Source organism: Cololabis saira, chromosome 7 (genome assembly GCF_033807715.1).
Source record: "Cololabis saira isolate AMF1-May2022 chromosome 7, fColSai1.1, whole genome shotgun sequence".
NCBI classification, from domain to species: Eukaryota; Metazoa; Chordata; class Actinopteri; order Beloniformes; family Belonidae; genus Cololabis; species Cololabis saira.
This window is the reverse complement of record NC_084593.1, coordinates 5,740,407-5,765,335: the sequence shown is the minus strand read 5'-3', so window position 1 is coordinate 5,765,335 and position 24,929 is coordinate 5,740,407. Positions and strand designations below refer to the sequence as shown.

General features: G+C 40.0%; 1 protein-coding gene across 1 annotated transcript in view; it reads right to left on the bottom strand.

The window, feature by feature from the left end:
- The window catches only part of fat2 (FAT atypical cadherin 2), a 228,217-nt gene that overhangs the window by 139,118 nt on the left and 64,170 nt on the right, over positions 1-24,929 (bottom strand). Inside the window, 3 exon segments of the mRNA XM_061726486.1 lie at positions 12,057-12,267; positions 14,520-14,831; positions 17,381-17,439. Of these exon segments, the coding sequence (XP_061582470.1) occupies positions 12,057-12,267; positions 14,520-14,831; positions 17,381-17,439 (582 nt within the window).

Below are 24,929 nucleotides of genomic sequence, written 5' to 3'. Positions count from 1 at the left end.
GGATAGACTCAGAGAAGAGTGGCTCATCCATTACCCTGAGAAGAGCCAACTGAGATTTTTCCAAATGCCTCCCGTTAGGGTGGCGTGCCTTCTCCGGGTGGGTGGAGAAGTCCTGCCTCAGGTGGAGGAGTTCAAGTATCTCGGGATCTTGTTCACGATTGAGGGAACGTTGGAGCGGGAGATTGACAGACGGATCGGTGCAGCGTCTGCAGTTATGCGGTCGATGTACCGGACCGTCGTGGTGAAGAAGGAGCTGAGTCGAAAGGCGAAGCTCTCGATTTACCGGTCAATCTACGCACCTGCCCTCACCTATGGTCATGGACTTTGGGTAGTGACCGAAAGCACGAGATGGCGGATACAAGCGGCCGAGATGAGTTTCCTCCGCAGGGTGGCTGGACGCTCCCTTAGAGATGAGTTTCCTCCCTTAGAGATGAGTTTCCTCCGCAGGGTGGCTGGACGCTCCCTTAGAGATGAGTTTCCTCCCTTAGAGATGAGTTTCCTCCGCAGGGCGGCTGGACGCTCCCTTAGAGATAGGGTGAGGAGTTCGGTCACCCGGGAAGAGCTCGGAGTCGAGCCGCTGCTCCTTCACATTGAGAGGAGTCAGCTGAGGTGGCTTGGGCATCTGTACCGGATCCTCCTGGAACACCTCCCTAGGGAGGAGACCCCGGGGGAAGACCCAGGACACGCTGGAGAGACTATGTCTCTCGGCTGGCCTGGGAACGCCTCGGACAGGAAGTGTCTGGGGTGAAGGAAGTCTGGGCATCCCTGCTGAGGCTGCTGCCCCCGCGACCCGGGAATGGATAACCGGCCGACAATGGATGGATGGATGGATGGATGGCCTCCCGTTTGCCTCTGCAGGGAAGTTGTTTCAGGCATCTCAAACCATAAGAAGGTCTCAAGACAGACCTAGGACATGCTGGTAAGATTATATTTCTTGAGTGGCCAGGTGTCCTCTTGGTGGAGCGGGAGTTTGTAGCTGGGGAGAGAGAGGTCTGATCCTCTTCTTTGGCTGCTGCCGCCACCCAAACCCCCAATGATCTTCCAAATGTCCTTTGAAATTTGTAGGGATTGTCGTGTTTCTCAGCACCCAGTTATCCTGACAAGAGCCACACTTGCCAGTAATAGGTCTTTGTAAGCTTTTACTAACAGGGAGAGACACTTTAATGCACAGTTTTTAGGATGAAAAGCAAAGCTGCAGGGTCAGCTGTTGGGATTTTTTTTTTGTTATGAGGAAGTGTCTATCTACAACAATGGCTTGCAAATCGATGACAGGGTCAGTCAGCCCAAGATATACAAACTATTGTGCTTTGGATGAAGGACGATCACTATGAATTGCTGTGTGATGTAATAAATGTCACCCACAAATGTCAGCAGACCCAACGTCCGGCATCAGCAGCTTTGGGCGTGCTGAACAAAGCCAGGTGCTCTGCCGTGCTCTGGCAAGGATTGTAGCATCCTATAATGTAATAATTTCCTGAAAACGCCTGAAAATGTAATAAAATTTGCACTTAAAGGAGCCGTCTGTAAGAAATGGCCAAAACTGGTACTGCAGTCACTTTCAAAATACTGTTGAGCGGCGTGTACCCTCCCCCTCCTCCCCCCGACCAGAGGTTGCCAGGTAGGCTGCAGAATGCAGCAGGAACGTAGGCTGCCATGGCTGCGATAATTACAGCCGAGCTGGCAACCCGGATGCCGAAACAATACTGACTTGGTGATTGGGAGATAGGTGGAGGGTGGAGCTTCAGAAACAATACTGACCTGGTGATTGGGAGATAGGTGGAGGGTGGAGCTTCAGAAACAATACTGACTTGGTGATTGGGAGATAGGTGGAGGGTGGAGCTTCAGAAACAATACTGACTTGGTGATTGGGAGATAGGTGGAGGGTGGAGCTTCAGAAACAATACTGACTTGGTGATTGGGAGATAGGTGGAGGGTGGAGCTTCAGAAACAATACTGACTTGGTGATTGGGAGATAGGTGGAGGGTGGAGCTTCAGAAACAATACTGACTTGGTGATTGGGAGATAGGTGGAGGGTGGAGCTTCAGAAACAATACTGACTTGGTGATTGGGAGATAGGTGGAGGGTGGAGCTTCAGAAACAATACTGACTTGGTGATTGGGAGATAGGTGCAGGGTGGAGCTTCAGAAACAATACTGACTTGGTGATTGGGAGATAGGTGGAGGGTGGAGCTTCAGAAACAATACTGACCTGGTGATTGGGAGATAGGTGGAGGGTGGAGCTTCAGAAACAATACTGACTTGGTGATTGGGAGATAGGTGGAGGGTGGAGCTTCAGAAACAATACTGACTTGGTGATTGGGAGATAGGTGGAGGGTGGAGCTTCAGAAACAATACTGACTTGGTGATTGGGAGATAGGTGCAGGGTGGAGCTTCAGAAACAATACTGACTTGGTGATTGGGAGATAGGTGGAGGGTGGAGCTTCAGAAACAATACTGACCTGGTGATTGGGAGATAGGTGGAGGGTGGAGCTTCAGAAACAATACTGACTTGGTGATTGGGAGATAGGTGGAGGGTGGAGCTTCAGGCCAAAACAAAAAATGACAACATAAACATCAGTTGAGGGCTGCAACTCCTCTTTTTAAACTGGAATATCCTGGCTTGAGTGCTGTTGTCAGTGACATAAGTATTTGAAATGAACATGATTTTTAAATGTCTGTTGACATATCGGGGTCATTTTATGATTCGTTTTATTATTGCTCTTACATACAGCTCCTTTAACTCAATCGAAAATGTAATAAAACCCAATAATGTAATAAAATATCCTGATGGATATTGTAATAACATTTTTACCAATAATGTACATGTAATACCTTATTATGTTATTGGGAATTTATTACATGCTACTCAAAGTCTGCAATTTAACCCAATAGTCATTCAGTTGTTTCAAATCCAGTGAATATAACATTCTTAGATACTTAAAACCCAAAATGTAGAACTCTGGACTGAAAATGAACATATATATTACATTATTTGTCAAGTATTACATTATCAGTTTTGGGAAAAAAAAAAAAAAAAGACCCACCTGAAAATGTAATAAATTCCCAATAATGTAATAAGGTATTACATTACATCGGTAAAAATGTTATTACAATATCAGTCAGGATATTTTATTACATTATTGGTCAAGTTATTACATTATTGGATTTTATTACATTTTCGATTGAGTTAAGTGCAAATTTTATTACATTTTCAGGAAATTATTACATTATAGGGTGCTACAAGGATCGAGCTTTGCACAAGAGCAACTTTTGGTTGTCTTTGCGCATGTTGCCTTCGTTGCAGGAAACCCTAACAAGTTTGCCTGCGAGACACAATACACACTCCAAGAGTCAATGGATTAACTCCCACTTTGCCGCCTTCAAACCTTGTATTTCTGTGTAACCGTCCTCATAATGTCAAGTGCCTAAGAAGTGAGAGGAAGATGAGAGAGGAAGGGAGGAAGAGGGGGAATGGCCAGGCGTCCCTCCTGTGGTGATCTGGCGTTTTATGAGAGAAGGAACGCCACTGATTTATCCCCAGACAGAAACGCCCTACTGATACCACACGCTCTGAAACCTTTCATCCCTCTCTTGTCCAGTCATCTTCCCTTCTGTTCACCCATCACTCTGAAATATGTGAAATATGGAGGTCCTGCCAGCACTGAGAGGTTTTTCAGTCACAGATGTCAATGTTCTGCAGTAAAGACAGCACAAGCGTTAACCCTTGTGCTGTCTTTGGGTCAAAATGACCTACATTCTTTCCTTGTTTTCTCCTTTCCTTCCTTCCTTCCTTCCTTCCTGCCTTCTTTCCTTCCTTCCTTCCTTATTTCCTCCCTCCCTCCCTCCCTCCCTCCCTCCCTTCCTTCCTTCCCTCCTTCCCTTCCTTCCTTCTTTCCTTCCTCCCTCCCTTCCTTTCTTCTTTCCTCCCTTCCTTCCTTCCTTCTTTTCTCCCTTCCTTCCTTCTTCCCTCCCTCCCTTCCTTCCTTCCTTTCTCCCTTCTTTCCTTCCTTCCTTCCTTATTTCCTCCCTCCCTTCCTCCCTTCCTTATTTCCTTCCTCCCTCCCTTCCTTCCTTCTTTCCTCCCTTCTTTCCACCCTTCCTTCCTTCTTTTTTCCCTTCTTTTGTCCCTTCCTTCCTTTGTCCCTTCCTTCCTTCCTTCCTTCCTTCCTTCCTCCCTCCCTCCCTCCCTCCCTCCCTCCCTCCCTCCCTCCCTCCCTCCCTCCCTCCCTCCCTTCCTTCCTTCCTTCCTTCCTTCCTTCCTTCCTTCCTTCCTTCCTTCCTTCCTTCCTTCCTTCCTTCCTTCCTTCCTTCCTTCCTTCCTTCCTTCCTTCCTTCCTTCCTTCCTTCCTTCCTTCCTTCCTTCCTTCCTTACAGCACAAGCGTTAAATCAACGTTGGTAAAATAATTGATCATAATAAGGAAAGTTAACCAGGATATGTAGCTGAGTCATAGTTAACGTGCGTGAACATGTAACGTTGGTCAAAACCACACCGAAAAACACTGGGGAGCTTTTTTCTTTCTTTTGTTTTTTTAGTAGCCAGTTTCACAGAAAAATTTTAAGTTTTGTAACTTATCAGAGCTTTCAACAACAATACTATCCAATGTTCAGCTCTCTATAGTCACCAAGTTTCGTTGGTCAGCATTATTTTCTAAAAGGTATTCAGCTTGACTTGGCCGCAACGTGCAATTGAACATGTTGAAAGTGCACTGGGTGTTCTTTTGTGTCACCCTCTTTCACTTTGTTAAAACCCATTTACAGCTAAAATTACATGTTGGCTTGAAGAGAAAAACCATGAAAGGGGAAGAATCACCCCGAGCTGATTTCTGAGTCAGCATGTCAAACTCAAAAAAGCTCAAAAAAGCACAAAATATAAAGAGAAAATGTCAAAGAAAACAACCGAATATGAACACCTGTTGCTTTGTCTGCATCTACCTGCAGGGGTTTTAGCATGAAAGTGGAGAAATAGGCCAAACATGTAGAAACATGGGGAAGGAGAGTTCGTTTTCTGACTGATTCACAACTTTTATGACAAATAATCTGCAGTTGTTTTTCATTGATACACTACTTTGAAGTCCATGAAGACAAACCACAATAGCATTTGTAGTTTTACTGGAAACCTGTACCCTCATTCAGCAGGAACAGTTCTTCCCCTCCTCTTGTTTCTGAGTAGTTGATGTTTGGGTTTAGTGGGAGATTTGACGGATAAAACAAGAGTCTGAGACAATCAGAGGGTGAGTGAACATTACTGCTGAGTAAAAAGCAAATGTTGGCTGAACTCTGACACGAGCACGGGACCTAAAATGACAACAAAATAAGTTGCAAATTCTGCAAAATTGTTGTTAAACGCCGGTTTTGGAAGAAATAGCTACTATGGAATTTCACTTTGACCCTTGTACCGTCTTTATGTCAAAATGACCTAATTCTCCTTCCTTCCTTCCTTCCTTCCTTCCTTCCTTCCTTCCTTCCTTCCTTCCTTCCTTCCTTCCTTCCTTCCTTCCTTCCTTCCTTCCTTCCTTCCTTCCTTCCTTCCTTCCTTCCTTCCTTCCTTCCTTCCTTCCTTCCTTCCTTCCTTCTGCTCTCTCCTTCCCTTTCCCCTTCCTCTTTTCTCCCTTCCTTCCTTCTTTCCTTGTTTTCTCCCTTCCTTCCTTCCTTCCTTCCTTCCTTCCTTCCTTCCTTCCTTCCTTCCTTCCTTCCTCCTGCTCTCCCCTTCCTTCTTCCCTACCTTTTTCTCCCTTCCTTCCTTCCTTTGTTTTCTACGTTCCTTCCTTCCTTCCTTCTTTTTTCCCTTCCTTCCTTCTTTCCTCCTGCTCTCTTTCCTTCTTCCTTTCCTCTTTTTTCCCTTCTTTCCTTGTTCTCTCCCTCCCTCCCTCCCTCCCTCCCTCCCTCCCTCCCTCCCTCCCTCCCTCCCTTCCTTCCTTCCTTCCTTCCTTCCTTCCTTCCTTCCTTCCTTCCTTCCTTCCTTCCTTCCTTCCTTCCTTCCTTCCTTCCTTCCTTCCTTCCTTCCTTCCTTCCTTCCTTCCTTCCTTCCTTCCTTCCTTCCTTCCTTCCTTCCTTCCTTCCTTCCTTCCTCCCTCCCTCCCTCCCTCCCTCCCTCCCTCCCTCCTTGACCTGAAGACAGCACAAGGGCTAAGCAATCATTTTTACTTTAACACACATATATGCCTATAACACTGTTAAAGAGTGATTTGTTAGTGATATTATACATTATATGCCTTCATTTTAAATATGATATGTAATCCTGTAACTTTAAATTCAGACTCACACATTTATTTTCTCTTGATAAATGTATGAAGTATACTGTACATTTCCCTGAATCTTTTTTAAACTACAAAACTAATTTTCAAAAAAGGTTGACAAGCTTTCTAAAAGGAAAACACTTGTTAATATTTAATTTGTTAGATCATTCTGATAAAGGTCTGCTTATTAGATGCCAGTCAGACTCAAGAGGACAAAAGTTGATGAATTGTATACAAAGAGCATTGTATACAAGAGCAATGGTTTAATATTTCCAGGCAACAATGACGGATCGATTAGTACCAAACTTCTGGTGGAGAACCGAGGCGTTACTTTGGAAGATATTCACTCTCTGGTCGAATGGCTCAATCTGTTGTGGAGAAATGTCGAATATACCTCTATATACACAGGACTGTCTCAGAAAATTAGAATATTGTGATAAAGTTCTTTATTTTCTGTAATGCAATTAAAAAAAACAAAAATGTCATACATTCTGGATTCATTACAAATCAACTGAAATATTGCAAGCCTTTTATTATTTTAATATTGCTGATTATGGTTTACAGTTTAAGAGTAAGATTCCCAGAATATTCTAATCTTTTGAGATAGGATATTTGAGTTTTCTTAAGCTGTAAGCCATGATCAGCAATATTAAAATAATAAAAGTTTGCAATATTTCAGTTGATTTGTAATGAATCCAGAATGTATGTATTTTTGTTTTTGTAATTGCATTACAGAAAATCAAAATATTCAAATTTTCTGAGACAGTCCTGTATATGGTTTATTGAGGTTGGAATATAGTGAGTTTTTAAAGAGGTGTAATGAATTAAGTTATATTAATGGGTAAGTTGTTCCAGTCTGATGGGGCTTTACACTTTCTTTAAAGGTTAAAGGAACGAAAAAGAAGGGTTTTCTAAGAGAATATGAGGATGTATATGGAATCAGATATTGTTTTAAGTAAGATGGATAACTAAAATGGAAATAACAAGTCCATCACACCATGTTTCAGTTTTTAGGATAGACATATGTTGGGATCTCTGTGCCAGAGATGAGACGGAGCGTCCAGGCGGTCGCTGGTGACGACTGCAGCGTCTCTTGGCAGTCTGGGGAGAGATTCAAAGTTTGGAGCGGCATATGCTCCCGTGAGGACACCATCCCTTTCCTGGGGGGTTCCCGGAAATCTCAGCGGGACGAGAGACGCCTCATCCTGTACAACTTAGATCGGGCTGCGTCACCGAGAGCATTTCTGAGACTCGTAGGAAATGTAAAGGTCATCATATGGACGAGCATCAGGGGGAGGATTTTTAGTTTCAGCAAGAATGGAAACAATTTCTCCCGTAAAGGTAATATTTAGCAATTTCAGTTCCTAAGAAATTAAAAAGTGCTCTCACGAGAAAGTGGTTGCAACCTGAAACTCCCACCGTTGAAGATCAATGTTATCCAATATATATTTTTGTCTGAAAAACTGACATTTGTACTTATACTTGAACAGGAAAAGTTTGAAGACTGCTGGAAGTCTTGGACTGAATATGTATCCTCCTTTAGATTGGACTTTAAGTAATCTTTAGTAGAGTTCTTGAGCTACTCTACTGTTGTTTTTAATATTTTGACTCAATTTCAAGTATTATATTGTTTCAGGTGAACATGTTTGTAGCTAGTCCCCCTTCCCTTTTTTTTCCCTTTTCCCTCTGCATTTTCATTGCTATGATACTAGGAAAAGAGCAGGTAAAGAGGTGTGAGAAATAGTTTTTTTTTTCTTTTTTATTATTATTTCAATTTTATTTTAATTTTTTAATTTTTTAATTTTAACTTTTTTTTTCCCCTTCCCTTTTATATTATGAATGAGTTGTCTTCTTTTTATTTTTATTTGACTTTTATTTATATCAAAAACAGGGACATGATGTAAGCGTGCAATATTGTATAACATGTATCCTCTTTGTTTCAAATAAAAATTTGAATGAAAAAAAAAAAAGAAATTAAAAAGTCAGAGAAAGGTTGATGGAATACAACCTCCTTCTTTTCCCTATGTGCTGCTGGCAATACATTTTGCATTGGTATATTTTAAAAACAGTGAAGTTGGCCAGTTAAAATACTAAAAAATAAATTCATTTGTAGATTTGTCTTTAAATGAGACTTTGAACCATTTGACAAGTTAAGTGTGTGCTGTGTTTTAGAAAAGCAAAGAGCTTCAGGCTTTTGATAAGTCTTATTTACTGACTTCTTTGCTCGGTCAAATAGCGTTCCACATTTGGTCACAGCCGTTGTGATTTAGTTTGTTTTAATTAGTGGACTCTCCACAACCTTTCTGCTGCACATTTGAACCCGGCCTGTGTGGGCTGCACTGATACCGACGAGGACGTTTCTCATTCATCGTGGTTGCATTGTTTGGAATGTGATAGCGACGGCTGTAAAATACACAAAATATAATAAACAGCGAATCTGCTGATTAAAAAGTGTTAATTGTTGCCTTCTTTATCTCCGTCGACACATGCAGCTCCGGCCCAACGCTCTGGAGAGCTCAGATTATTCTGGGAGCTCTTCTGAGCAAAGTTGCAGAGTTAGAGGAAAGTCTCTTGCTCAAAGAGTTAAATAACAACATCACAGTAAGTCATGGACTATGTTTACATGCAGTCGAAATTCGGGTTATTGCTAATATTCCGGTTACTGAAACATTGGGAATATTCCGTTTACATGGTAATTAATCATTCGGGATATCTGAATCAAACCAGCGACGCACGGAGAACATCATGACGCAATTCCCGTCATTTCTGCTTCTTCTTCCTGTATCCAAATTCAACAAAATGCTGCTTTGCGCAACTTTTCTCTCACCTTCTTGTAAATCTTCTATCCCGGTACTTTCTACCGTCTACAAATGCAGAAATGTTCATATCCTTCATTACATTTATGAAGTGATTAGTCTCCTCCTGGTCTTGGTTTCTCCGTGTTTAGAAGAACTTCCTGGACTCAAAAGACCAAGGGTGCATCTGAAATGCCATACTATACAGTATATACTAAAAAGTATACTTAAGTTCGGCACACTTTTGAGTAAATATCAGTAGTATGTATTAATTCAGACGTACTACTCAGAGCGCACACGTCACTTCCTGCCGTTGGGAGGAAGTGATGTGTCACAGCAGCAGTAGCAGCAGTTACCATGGTAACAGCAGCAGCAGCTCCGCTCTTTCCCTTTTATTCTGGCCGAAACAAGATGACATTATATAATAATATTATATATGAATATTATAATATTAATATTATATAATAATATTATTTTACTTAATATTATACTTATGACATATACGTATCACTTAGCAACAAAACACCGCTGCATTGCATTGTGGGAAGTTTCTGCTTAGTTAGTGTCCATCAATCCACACTAATACATTTCTCCAGAATGAGTATGGACAGTACATACTACTGAGTACGTAATAATGTTTCGGACGCACTAAAAAATCTTGCACACTCATTTTGCTACTCATTAGGGTAGAAGTGTGCAATTTCCGACGCACCCCAGAATTCCTTGTGAACAGAGCATGCGCAGAAAACAAATTCATGTTCCGTTTGATGGGGATATTCCGTTTGGTGTTTACATGACCCAATATACGGGTTTTAAAAGGAGTAACCCAGGGGTCATATTCGGGAGCAAATTCGGGTTATTCAAAGGGGTTATTGGTGTTTACATGGAAGGGCAAAACCGGGTTATTGTCAATATTCGGGTTTTAAAAGGGTTATTGATGCTGGAAACACAGTCACACACAGTATTCTCCTCTGAGCAAAGTTGCAGAGTTAGAGGAAAGTCTGTTGCTCAAAGAGTTAAATAACAACATCACAGTAAGTCATGGAAACACTGAAATTCCCTGATGGAGTGTTGTTTTTTTCTTTAACTCATACTCAGGTGGTTTTTCCTTCACTTAACTCGGGCTGTGATATAATTCAGAGTTGCGGAGCTCTGCTGACCTTTTGAAAATAACTTGTCTGCGGTTTCTATGGAGGCTCATAAGGATGGATGATGATTGTAACCTGTTTGCTTTCTCCTACGTGAGCCGCAGCTCCACAAGTCAGCAGTTTGGTGTAAGTGGCAGAGTGGTGAATGTCAAATATAAATTGCCCGGCTGCAGGAGTTTAACGTCACGCGGCGACAGAGACGGAGAGACTCGGCGTGATCTATGGGGAGTCATTACAAGATGATCAGCGACTCCTCACTGAAGGTGCTTTTTCTCATTTGTTTTCTGTCCTGTCTTGTCAAGTTGAGCGCGCCGTAGAAATAAATATAAATAGTGTTTCTCCCCATCGTCTGTTTTCTATTAGGTATCATTACCCTCATTTGTCAGACGCGAGTTCTTCATTGGAACTTGAACTTTATTCTGTTTTTTCGCGCTACACTGCTCAGCAAAACTTCCTCCGATCAATACCCGGCTCCACGACGAAGAGTTTGGGCCAATCCCAATACACCCCCTACTTTCTACCACTAGCCCTAAAAATGAAGCCACAGGCGTAGGGCCCTTGTAATGTTCCCTAGGGATTGGGACACCACTTGCTACGTCACTGCGTGGTTTACGTTCGGGTACGTAAGCGACTGCGTAGTTACGTTTGCACATACGTCACACCATATCAGGAAGCTGAGAGCTAAAAACTGTTTTAATTTCAGCTGTAGCGCTGTTAATATGACACTTCATTAAGTTTTAATATTTTTTCAGGTGTAAAAGTAAACGTTAAGATCCCCAACCTGGGCTCAGTTTATCCAAATAACGCCTGTTAAGAAATTTGTTCCGATGTTTTCGGGGATGAGAAGAGCCTGCCGGCTCGGGAGCTGATTTATGGTTCCACGTGCCTACGCCGCGTATAAACCTACGGCGTAGGCTCTGCGTTGGTGTAACGCGGAACCATAATTCGACCTTTATTCTGGCGAGATCTGAAGAGACTTCGCAACAACGACCAAGCGAGTGATTATGTACATCCACTGAGTGAATATTATGAAAGTAAAATATAAATTTCTCGCTAGAAATGTAATCAAAACGCATTTATATGCAGAAACTAACTCAAAATATTGATTTTATTCACTAAAAATGAGAAATGTCCGCCATGTTTTTTTGTTTGATTCAGTCTGCAAATGATGACGTAAAGCATTCTGGGAAATTTCTCTAGCCCTCGGTCGGTGAGTCAGAATCTGAAATCCCTCTCTGTGAAGAGCTAGATTCATACACTCTACCCCTCGTTATGTCCACTAGCCCTAGACCAGGGGTCGGCAACCCAAAATGTTTTAGAGCCATATTGGACCAAAAACACAAAAAACAAATATGTCTGGAGCCGCAAAAAAGGAAAAGTCTTGTATCAGCCTTAGAATGAAGACAACACATGCTGCATGTTATATATTATTATTATATTAGTTATAACTGGGGGAAGATTTTTTTTTCATTATGCACTTTGAGAAAAAAAGTCGAAATGTCGAGAAAAAAGTCGAAATGTCGAGATTAAAAAGGAAAGGAAAAAGGAAGAAAAAAGGGAAAAAAAGGAAAAAAGAAAAAAAAAAAGGAAAAAGAGAAAAAAATAGAAAAAGGAAAAAAAAAAAAAGAAGAAAAAAAGAAAAAAAAATAAGAAAAAAAGGAAAAAAAAGGTCAAACATTTTTGAAAAAGCTCCACTAGGGCGGCGCTAAAGAGCCGCATGCGGCTCTGGAGCCGCGGGTTCCCGACCCCTGCCCTACATGCAAAGAGGAATTGGGACACCACTACCCTCACGGGAACACGCAAAAGTTAGAGGTAGGTCTGAAAAGTGGGACTAGGTGGGATTGGGACTGGACCTTGGTGTGTTCTCGTGCACTCACCCAGGATGTGGAACCACAGCAGCGGCCGGTGCGTCTCCGTCATGATGATCCCCACCATGTGCGTTACGGGCTCCGTTTCCATGACAGCGAAGGTGAAGTGCGGCTCCTCAAAGGTGATCAGTTCGGTGGAGGGCGACGGGCTGTTCACCCACTCAATGTCCAGTCGAGATGTGGACGAATACGACGGGCTGCCTTGGTCCGTAGCTTTGATCTGGAAATTCAGAGAAAAGTGATGATTTTAAAGAGGTTTTTCTGAGAAAACTCTGGAGTCAAACTGCTCCCACAAACCAACCCAATGTTTTTCACTAACCAGGACACGTGTGTCGTTACAAGCAGTTTAACCTTGTACTGTCTTCGGGTCAAAATGACCTAATTCTCCTGTCCTTCTTTCCTCCTGCTCTCTCCTTCCTTCTTCCCTTCCTCTTTTCTCCCTTCCTTCCTTCCTTCCTTCCTTCCTTCCTTCCTTCCTTCCTTCCTTCCTTCCTTCCTTCCTTCCTTCCTTCCTTCCTTCCTTCCTTCCTTCCTTCCTTCCTTCCTTCCTTCCTTCCTTCCTTCCTTCCTTCCTTCCTTCCTTCCTTCCTTCCTTCCTTCCTTCCTTCCTTCCTTCCTTCCTTCCTTCCTTCCTTCCTTCCTTCCTTCCTTCCTTCCTTCCTTCCTTCCTTCCTTCCTTCCTTCCTTCCTTCCTTCCTTCCTTCCTTCCTTCCTTCCTTCCTTCCTTCCTTCCTTCCTTCCTTCCTTCCTTCCTTCCTTCCTTCCTTCCTTCCTTCCTTCCTTCCTTCCTTCCTTCCTTCCTTCCTTCCTTCCTTCCTTCACCTGAAGACAGCACAAGGGTTAAGCAATAATGTTTACTTTAACACACATATATGCTGTTAAAGAGTGATTTGTTAGTGATATTATACATTATATGCCTTCATTTTCAGCGCGGACATATGCAATATTAACCCCAGTAAAAGTGATTTTTCTGCACCAGACATTGAAATCCACGGAAGGTCTGTAAATCCACGGACAGCCGTGAAATCTGCGAAAAATTCCGCGATCACGGATTCCTGGAGGTCTAATATATATATATATATATATATATATATATATATATATATATATATATATATATATATATATATATATATATATATATATATATATATATATAATATATATATATATATATATATATATATATATATCAGGTGGAGGAGTTCAAGTATCTCGGGATCTTGTTCACGAGTGAGGGAACGATGGAGCGTTAGATTGACAGACGGATCGGTGCAGCGTCCAAAGGCGAAGCTCTCGATTTACCGGTCAATCTACGTCCCTACCCTCACCTATGGTCATGAACTTTGGGTAGTGACCGAAAGGACAAGATCGCGGATACAAGCGGCCGAGATGAGTTTCCTCCGCAGGGTGGCTGGACGCTCCCTTAGAGATGAGTTTCCTCCGCAGGATGGCTGGACGCTCCCTTAGAGATAGGGTGAGGAGTTTGGTCACCCGGGAGGAGCTCGGAGTCGAGCCGCTACTCCTCCACATTGAGAGGAGTCAGCTGAGGTGGCTTGGGCATCTGTACCGGATCCTCCTGGACGCCTCCCTAGGGAGGTGTTCCAGGCATGTCCCACCGGGAGGAGACCCCGGGGAAGACCCAGGACACGCTGGAGAGACTATGTCTCTCGGCTGGCCTGGGAACGCCTCGGACTCCCCCCGGAAGAGATGGAGGAAGTGTCTGGGGTGAAGGAAGTCTGGGCATCCCTGCTGAGGCTGCTGCCCCCGCGACCCGGTAACGGATAAAGCGGGAGAAGATGAGTGAGAGATGAGAGTATATATATATATATATATATTTTTTTTATTTATTTTTTTTTTTTTTTAAATATATTCTATATATTGGCCCTTTTCCACTAGTACAGGGCTTGGCAACCCGCGGCTCTAGAGCCGCATGCGGCTCTTTAGCGCCGCCCTAGTGGCTCCTGGAGCTTTTTCAAAAATGTTTGACCTTTTTTTTCCTTTTTTTCTTCTTTTTTTATATTTTTCCTCTTTTTTCCAATTTTCTCTTTTTTTCTTCCTTTTTCCTTTACTTTTTAATCTTGACATTTCAACTTTTTTCTCAAAATTTTGACTTTTTTCTCAACATTTCGACTTGTTTCTTCAACATGTGGAGCTTAATGTTGAAGTACAATCTCGAGAAAAAGTCAAAATTTCAAGAAAAAAAGTTGAAATGTCGAGATTAAAAAAGAAAGGAAAAAGGAAAAAAAAGGAAAAAAAGAAGAAAAATAGAGAAAAATAGAAAAAAAGGAGAAAAAAAAGAAGAAAAAAAAAGGTCAAATATTTCTGAAAAAGCTCCAGTAGCCACTAGGGCGGCGCTAAAGAGCCGCATGCGGCTCTGGAGCCGCGGGTTGCCGACCCCTGTACTAGTGGAAAAGCGGCCTACATGGATGCCTGTGGGCTCCTACCATGCATGTATTATTTGGCTCCTACCGTGAGGATGCTGTAGTTCCCGGGCCAGAAGTCTCCGTGTGCCGTCACCACGCCCGTCACGGGGTCGATGTGGAACCGCCCGTCGCCGTCGTCCTGCAGCCTGTAGGTCACCATGGCGTTCACGCCCTCGTCGTCGTCGCGGGCGACCATCCTGCAGACCTCCCGTTCCCCGGCGTGGCGCCGCTGCTCCAGCAGCTTCACGTGGAAAAGTTTGTCCGTGAACTTTGGTCGGTTATCGTTGGCGTCCGTGACTCGGATCACAACCGTGGCCGTGGATCTTAGAGCCGGAGATCCGTTGTCCGACACGACTACCTGGGTTGGGAAAGTGCAACGTCATTGTCACAGTTTGTTAAAAATGAATCTGATAAAAGTTTTCTTTTGTTAAATACAGGACTGTCTCAGAAAATTAGAATATTGTGATAAAGTCCTTTATTTTCTGTAATGCAAAAATGTCATACATTCTGGATTCATTACAAATCAACTGAAATATTACAAGACTTTTATTATTTTAATATTTCTGATCGTGGCTTACAGTTTAAGAAAACTCAAATATCATATCTCAAAAAATGTGAATATTCTGGGAATATTAATCTTAAACATAAACAAAGCCATAAGCAGCAATATTAAAATAATAAAAGGCTTGCAATATTTCAGTTGATTTGTAATGAATCCAGAATGTATGACATTTTTGTTGTTTTAAATTGCATTACAGAAAATAAAGAACTTTATCACAATATTCAAATTTTCTGAGACAGTCCTGTATACTCAGATGTTCCTCTAAAACTTAGTTGCTTTTACAGAAAAGTAAAAGCATCTTAAATATCTAAATCAATGATGAAACATGATTCAACACTTTAAACTTTAGTTATTCTCTTTGAATAGCATTTTAATCAAGATCAAATGAGCAAATAAAATCTAAATATAGAGACATATATGGAATTAAATCAGGATGTTATTAAAATGAATAAACACGTACATAAACAAGCAGCTTCACTTCACCAACTTGTCTTTTTTTTTAAATAATAATTTTGTTCAGTTGTCTAATCGCCTAATGCCACATTGATAAATAAAAGGTTCAAACATATTTTTATTTCAGTTCAGCTGAAGTTTTACTTTTTATTTCGTATCGTAGTGGAAACTAAATACGTGACAAATAATTTCATCAAATAGTTTCAGGTCAAAAAGTTTAAATCTATTAATTATAAATAAAATATATATATATATATATATATATATATATATATATATATATATATATATAATTTGTATTATTATGGGTAAACTTTTGTTTGCATATATTTTTTTTGTATGTATATATTTATTCCGTCTTTAAAGCAGAAATGGATACTTTTTCTTCTTTTTAACAATTTCAGTCTCTCCACGTATCTAATTAAAAAGTCAGTCATCTCGTGCTTAATTCAGTAAGTTAGCTGAACGAACAATTTCCACCTGAATTGTTTCAAAATACGAGACAAAACAAGGACGTTGTCAGTTTTCATTTCATAGCCAAACAATCATCATAAAAGGTTTGTTCTCCTTTTTTTTGAGCATTCAGCTGTTTTCCTGACTCTCTTGTGCATCCGCTGCAGCAGTCAGTCGTCCTATCAGTGGCTTTAAGAGCTTTAAGAGCTCACCGTCTGCTTTTCCAGGCTCTGGACTCAAACTCTGCTCTTTTTCTGCCGTTTTCTGAGCAGTTTCACAAATCAGAAAGATGGACCTGCAGCCGCGGAGTCGGAGTGATGAGGTGGTGAAACCGACAGCAGCTTAGGCTTTAACAGCCGCTAGAAACCACCCTGATATGCAGTACTGGAGTTGTAAAAAAAAAAAATCAGGGGGGATGGTGGATTTTATCATAGATAATTGACTGATTACAAATAATATAATATATTACAAATATTACAAATAATAGCAGTGACCAAAACACCTGCAGAAATACTGCAGGAATGACATAGCAGCAGTTAAATGCAGCCTTCTGTAAGCTTTAAATATCCACTGGGCTTACATCAAATACATCAAAACACAACAATAAAAAACACTTTTCTGAACTTATCAATATGACTCTGTCCTTCACAGGATAAGTAACATGGATCACTGCAAAAACTCACAATCTTAACAACAATATTTGTCTTATTTCTAGTTAAAATGTCTTATTTTAGTAAAAAAAATCTCATTACACTTGAAACAAGAGTCATCACTGGAACAGATCTGGTACAGATTTTTGTAGGGTCAAAAAAAAAAGAAAAATAGATGGGTTGTACCGAGTTAAAATGAAGTTAAGATAATTTTTTGAAGTAACAAATTATATTTGAGCACACAGAAGGATTGCATTTGCAGTTCAACCCAAGAAAAGACTGTCAAAAGTTTTAAAACCACAAAAACTACACAAATGAAAGTTGGAAGTCTCTTCCAAATACCGTTGTCAGTCTCAGTCTCTGTTCACAATAACTTCACTTAAACACTTCACAGCAAAAACTCAAAATCTTAACAAGAATATTTGTCTTATTTCTAGTTAAAATGTCTAATTTTTTTTAAAATTATTTTCTAATTCTTTTTTTGCTTGTAATAAGAAGATAAATCTTGTCCCACTGGCAGATTTTTCTACTTATTTCAAGTGAAAATTTACTTGAAACAGGTGAAAATTGTCAAATAAGTTATTTTTCTGGTGTTATTTTTCTGGTGATGACTCTAAATGTTGAAATAGCAGTAAAACCACATTCATTGATGAAATGACATAAGGGATGGAAAGGGGTGATGGCAGTTTTACAGTTTTACTCCAAAGCTTTGATTCATTACGGAGCTGCAGTGTTTTTGTTTCCCCTCATTTATAGCATCAAACTGAGCTGAAGTGAAAGAAGTCTGACCTCGATGCTGTGTTCGGGTTTCTCCTCTCGGTCCAGAGCCGTGTGAGTGCTGATCGCGCCTGCGAACACAAACAGAAACAGCTCTCAGTTTAGTGTGTCGGTCTGCAGGAGTGAGAGCGTCAGCTGCACCAAAACAAACACGGGGTTACTGCGTCTCTCCCTTTCTCAGGTTTTATCAGCGTTTCCTGGTGGAAGCAAAGCTGATCACACCTGAACAAACACTTTATCTCACACTTGTCCTCGTTGCTGCTGCTTCTTACTCTTTTCTTTGAGTCTGTTTGTTCATGGGAAAGTTTGGCCTCTCACCCGTGAGCACTGGCGTTTACGTCTATAACTCTCATTGGGTTCAAAGACGTTAATATGCAAGTCAGTTATTTACAGGACTGTCTCAGAAAATTTTAATATTGTGATAAAGTTCTTTATTTTCTGTAATGCAATAAAAAAAAAAACTAAAATGTCATACATTCTGGATTCATTACAAATCAACTGAAATATTGCAAGCCATTTATTATTTTAATATAGCTGATTACGGTTTACAGTTTAAGATTAAGATTCCCAGAATATTCTAATTTTTTGAGATGGGATATTTGAGTTTTCTTAAGCTGTAAGCCATGATCAGCAATATTAAAATAATAAAAGGCTTGCAATATTTCAGTTGATTTGTAATGAATCCAGAATGTATGACATTTTTGCATTACAGAAAATAAAGAACTTTATCACAATATTCTAATTTTCTGAGACAGTCTTGTATATATATTACTCTTTAATTTTTTAATTTATGTCATTTGTGAATTTATTTCTTGGAAAAAGGGGCAGATTAGATAAGATTCTTCTTCTTTCTGCTCCCTTTTTATTCACAATTTATGAACATTTGTGTTTGTAGTGGTATTGAATCGTTTGTTTTATTTTTTGAATGAAATAAAGAATAAAATGAAAAATGAAATGAACTCTCAAAGACGTTAATATGCAAGTCAGTTATTTATTTTCATTAAGTTATTTTGATGTTTTTAACAAAATCCCCATAAGCCATAAGTAGACGATGTCCTGAGATAAAAAGTCAAGGTCTCACTAACTTTAACAGCACCGTTGCTAATGGCAACACGAATAAACTGCATATCAAGATCACTGAAGCACATTTACATTTACCTGCTCCGCTCTGAAACCTGACTGCAGACAGTAGTTGATAAAGAAAGAAAAAAACATAAATGTTAACTTGTTAAAACAGTTAAAGACATTCTGGACACAGCCGTTGGCAGCTCTTACTGATTCACAGCAGATAAAGTAGTAAAAGGTGCCAACAGCTGGGGAAGCAGCAGCGTTAATGATGCACATAATTACTCCAGCCTTTGAAAAGCGTCTTGCACTTTCACGTGTTTCATCCAAATACTTGTGATGTCAGATTTCTAGTTTTCTCAAGGATTTTGCATCAGAACTTTACGGTCCTGCCTCGGTGAGCGTTTCTGCCAGCTGGAAAACCTCTGACCTCGTCGCTCATTTGTTCGGATGACACTGTTGCGGTGGTGTTTTCAAACTGAGCCAGGTTATTGCTAGATTACAAGATAATTGCAGGTGTCAAACTGATGGATGTGCCCTGAAACCTCTGACGGTAAAACCCGAGAAGCCCGAGATTTCCCCCTTCTCTTCCCAACATGGGTGGCTTTTTTCCCCTGCCCGTATGTTTTTATGCTTAACTCCAGAGCTGTCAAGTAACGAAGTACAAATACTTTGTTACCTTACTTCAGTAGAAATTTTGGTTATCTATACTTCACTGGAGTAATTATTTTTCAGACGACTTTTTACTTTTACTCCTTACATTTTAAAAACAGCCTCGTTACTCTATTTCATGTCGGCCTTAATAAAAACTATCCAGTTAAATTGCTCCATCCGGATAGAGTGAATTTGGTTGTGGTTGTTTCAGATGTTCTTGTCCAGTTTTGTTCTTACATCCGTTCCCTCAGATTCCTGCAACTAAACTTGGATGTACATTCCAATAAAGGTTAGGATAAATGATAACATGAACATGAAGTTTGACTTTTTGCACCATTACAATACTTATAGGCAACTAGTCATCATATCTGCTGCTCTCTGAAACACACGTTAATGCTCAATAGTACACATATATGGTTCTTTAATATATTTACATTATACTAAGATGCATTCATTTTCAATGGCTTTTGTCCTTAATGGCTTTTTTCCCCCTTATATTACTTTTACTTTTATACTTTAAGTAGTTTCGAAACCAGTACTTTTATACTTTTACTTGAGTAAAAAACTTGAGTTGATACTTGATTAAGTTGATCGGTCCTAGGTATATACTGTGATTATTGTATATTATAAATTCAATAGTAAATATATTCTAAATCACTGTAGGTTATGAGTGTGTATATATACTATAGTAGTATGAGTATATTATAATGTATGAGTATATTATGATATATAGTATATTTATACTACTATAAGTAGAGGTATGGGCATATTATAAATTATAGAGTCGTTGCAAACTATTTTTGCTCAAAGTGGATACAGATCTGGTGATAGTAACAAATATTGTTACTTAAGATGTGGATGGTTTTGGTTGGTTACTTAATCTTTTATTTTTTGTTTCAATTCATTATTTTCAGGAATTCTAGTGAATGTTTTTCACCCTTTTTGAGTTGTGTTATTATATTATTGTAATCTTTGTATGTCTATGTGTTGACCCCAGGAAGGATAGTCTTCCCATGGTGAAGACTAATGGGTATCCTTTTTAAATAAACAAATAAATAAATAAACAAATAAACTTCTACAGGAGTATTTTTAAACTCTAGTATCTATACTTCTACCTGAGTAATGAATGTGAATACTTTTGACACCTCTGCCGAGAATCCCGAGATTTCCCCCCCTCTTCCCAGCATGGGTGGCTTTTTCCCCCTGCTGGTATGTTTTTATGCTTAACTCATACACTTTCTTATTCTTTCAGCCAAAATCTCACTTCATTTGTCAAGAGCACCGTGTTTTCATTGCATTTCAGATCAGAATAAATTAAGTGAAGAGACACGTGGGAGTGGGGGGGGTTAGCAACGCTAATGCTGCTGCTGGAACAACCAGGGTCAGACGTGAATGTGCATTTGTACCCATCAACACTCAATGACACTTCAGCAAAAACATTTATTGCTGATGCACAACGATGCTAAAGGTTGCTTTTCATTTATTTTCTCACTTCCGAGCCACTTCCAAACCCCCACACATTAAAACCTGCAACAATCAGGAGTGCAGTTGCTCGTTTAACCTCTGATAACGAGACAACACAAGGCGGTAAACTGATATCTGCATACGATTCATTTAAGGCCAGAGTTTATCTGGCAAACGGGGATTTGTGAAAGTTTCGCCTGGAAACTAAAGTGTTATTGCCACTCATGAACGGGAAGGTTCAACAACAGGAAACACTGAACAATCTCTGCACCGTTTCTCCACTTTTGCGTCAGTTTGTTCAGTAAATCACATAAAATCATTAAGTTCACCGGAGTGAACAGGGGGAAGTTTTGTCTTTAAAGTGTTTTGGAAAGCGCCGCCCCCTCGTCCTGATGAGAGGTGGAAGTGAACCTTTGTTCACAGCAAACAATATGTAAAATAAAACATGTGCGGACTCACCTACCTGACCATTTTGAACCATCAAGCGCGTAAAACATTTGTAATGCTTCTTCTGTAAGTACAGTACATATATGAGAGAACAGTGAGATTAATCACCACCAAGCTCACAAAATATGTAAATATATGTAACCAGTACTCGAGTTGTAAAATAAAATCAGGGGGGATGGTGGATTTTATCATATGGGGACAGATAATTTGTGCTGATTACAAATAATATAATATATTACAAATAATAGCAGTGACCAAAACACCTGCAGAAATACTGCAGGAATGACATAGCAGCAGTTAAATGCAGCCTTCTGTAAGCTTTAAATATCCACTGGGCTTACATCAAATACATCAAAACACAACAATAAAAAACAGTTTTCTGAACTTATCAATATGACTCTGTTCTTCACAGGATAAGTAACATGGATCACTGCAAAAACTCAAAATATTAACAAGAATATGTGTCTTATTTCTAGTTAAGATGTCTCATTTTAGTAAAAAAAATCTCATTACACTTAAAACAAGACTCATCACTGGAAAAAACAACAATTTTCACCTTTTTCAAGTAGATTTTCACTTAAAATAAGTAGAAAAATCTGCCAGTAGAACAAGATTTTTTTGCTTGCAATAAGAAGATAAATCTTGTCCCACTGGCAGATTTTTCTACTTATTTCAAGTGAAAATTTAATTGAAACAGGTGAAAATTGTCAAATAAGTTATTTTTCTGGTGTTATTTTTCTGGTGAAGACTCTAAATGTTGAAATGTTAGTAAAACCACATTCATTGATGAAATGACATAAGGGATGGAAAGGAGGGATGACAGTTTTACAGGGGGGATGATTTGGACCGTTTTTATTTCAGGGGGGGATGATTTGGACCGTTTTTATTTCAGGGGGGGATGCCGTCCCTCCTCATCCCTCCTCATCCACCCTCAACTCCAGTACTGTATGTGAGGCACCTCTGTTGGTTTTCTGCTGCACTTGTAAGTACTGAAGTGTTTTTAACAACAAGCGTTAATATGAGGGAGTAAAGAAAACCTGAAATGCATCTGAGGCACAATGTGCATTAATTCCAGGCTCGAAAGTTCACCGACAATAAACTTCATGTGTGGACAAGAGGTCACAGCAATAAAGCTAAAAAGAAAAGAAGAAACGGCAGTAAAGGCAAAGCTTTCTCTGCAACAGCAGGAAGTAAAAGTCCCAAACTGACGGGCAGCTGCTTCGTCCCTCAAGCATTCGTCTACAGGTGTTAAAGAAAGAAAGAGTTAATTGCGGTTGTCCTGAGAGAAAAGCCAGAGGCGTTTAAGCAGCGTGACTAATGAGGTGAAGGAGGTGTTTGTGCAGAGGGAGCTGAGGGTCGGAGGTGGAGGGAAAGACCCCTGCACGGCGGTGGAAACCAGCCGGACAGGTGGGGGGACAGGTGGGCACGCGGGAAAAAGTGTGTTTCTGTCATTAATGCAGACGTGGGAATCTGGGCTAAGACCTCTTCTCTCCTGCGCTGCCTGTTTTCACCCCGGCCCGCTGAGCAGCTGTCAGAGCCACGTGAAGGTGAACGCTGCCGTCTGACGTGTCGGGGCCCGGTGGGCTTAAAGCACCCTATAATGTAATAATTTCACCCTATAATGTAATAATTTCACCCTATAATGTAATAATTTACCCCTATAATGTAATAATTGTACCCTATAATGTAATAATTTCAACCTATAATGTAATAATTTCACCCTATAATGTAATAATTTCACCCTATAATGTAATAATTTCACCCTATAATGTAATAATTTCACCCTATAATGTAATAATTGTACCCTATAATGTAATAATTTCACCCTATAATGTAATAATTTCACCCTATAATGTAATAATTTCAGTCTATAATGTAATAATTTCACCCTATAATGTAATAATTTCACCCTATAATGTAATAATTTCACCCTATAATGTAATAATTTCAACCTATAATGTGATAATTTCACCCTATAATGTAATAATTTCACCCTATAATGTAATAATTTAAACCTATAATGTAATAATTTCCCCCTATAATGTAATAATTTCACCCTATAATGTAATAATTTCCTGAAAATGTAATCAAATTTGCACTTAACTCAATCGAAAATGTAATAAAATCCAATAGGCAAGGCAAGTTTATTTATATAGCACAATTCAACACAAGGTAATTTAAAGTGCTTTACATTGACATTAAAAGCGGCAAGACATAATTAGACAGTAAATAACAAATAAGATTGAATAAAATTATGTAATAACTTTACCAATAATGTAATAAAAACATTTTCAGGTGGGTCTTTTTTTTTTGTAATACTTGACAAATAATGTAATATATATGTTCATTTTCAGTCCAGAGTTCTACATTTTGTGTTTTAAGAATCTAAGAATGTTTTATACGCTGGATTTGAAAGACCAGAATGATTATTGGGTTAAATTGCAGACTTTGAGGAGCATGTAATAAATTCCCAATAATGTAATAAGGTATTACATTATTGGTAAAAATGTTATTACAATATCCGTCAGGATATTTTAAGTACCAAAACCCTGATAATATAAGTTATTACATTATTGGATCTTATTACAGTTTCAATTGAGTTAAGTGCAAATTTTATTACATTTTCAGGCGTTATTACATTATAGGAAATTATTACATTATAGTAATATAATTATAGGAGCTACAAGGCTTCCTCGCCATTCTCCTTGAATCCAAATCCAGTCCCATTTCTTTTTTTCCCCTTGTGTGGATGCCTTTATTTCACCTGTCGCTTCTTCAGTGCCGACGCTCTCAAAGTTCTGAACATTTCAAAAAACTGAGAATGCTGATTTTTTATCAATTACTAAATGTATGTAAACCCGGTCGTGCGGGTAAACAAATCCTTGAGAAAGAGATGCAAACAAGCCAATTTAGCACCGACTGCAAGAAAGAAGGACTATACAAGCAACTCAGCTAAAATATCTGATCAGATCTGAGCGGGAACCCCTTTCTTTGGTTCTGCTGACTCAGCATCGTTGACTTATGATCCGTGCAGCCGAGCTGAACACAAAACTCTCTGCAGGGGAATTAAAGGGCACGCAATGCTGAATATGGAAAAGTCCAATAGTTAGATTTCCCTCTGAAAGGACTAAATGTTAATTATTCTCACTTGAAGGGAAAAACGTGGAATACATAAATGTCTATTATCAGAATTTACTTGGATGAAGCGTGTGGGGTCCAGAACTGCTGACAGCACAAAGGCTGCACATATTTTCCTTCCCTTGTACCACTGAACCAGCGAGAGCCCTGAGCTCGTCTCCCGGCCAATAAAAAGCCAGTTTCCTGCGATGCTTGAGCGTGACCGCGCTCCGAAGAGACGCCAGGGGACGTGATGAAAACAGTCAGGACGTTAAGAGAACTGCACATGAACGAATGTCTGCAAACCTGGACAGATCCGCAGCAGTGCTGTAAAGGAGCTTCAGCTTCTCAATCCCGAGACCCGGAATCCAACACAGGAAACAACTCAGGTTTCTGCTGCTGATTCATCTCGTGGACTTGATAAGGACCAGGCCACATTTATAAAAGTGTGTAGGATTCATACTAAAAGTGCACGTGCAGCCAAAAGCCGAAAATAGCGTGCGCAAAAAAAAATCCGGATTTATAAAACCGTGTGCACTCAAACCTGCACGCAATGTTCGCTTTATAAATCACAGCCAGCTGGAAGGTTGCGCACGTGAATTCGCCTCATATCCCGCCCTCTACACGCCCACTTTTTACCAAGAATGGTCAATGCAAAGCACCTGGCGAATGTATTTGTATATAAATGAGCCTGCTGAGCATGCGGAGCGGCTTCCTGCAGTCTGTTTCTGCTGCACGTCAGGATGAATGAGACATACTAGCCGGTGTTGTTGTCCTACCTCGGCAGAACATACTACCGTACGATCCTCGTTTC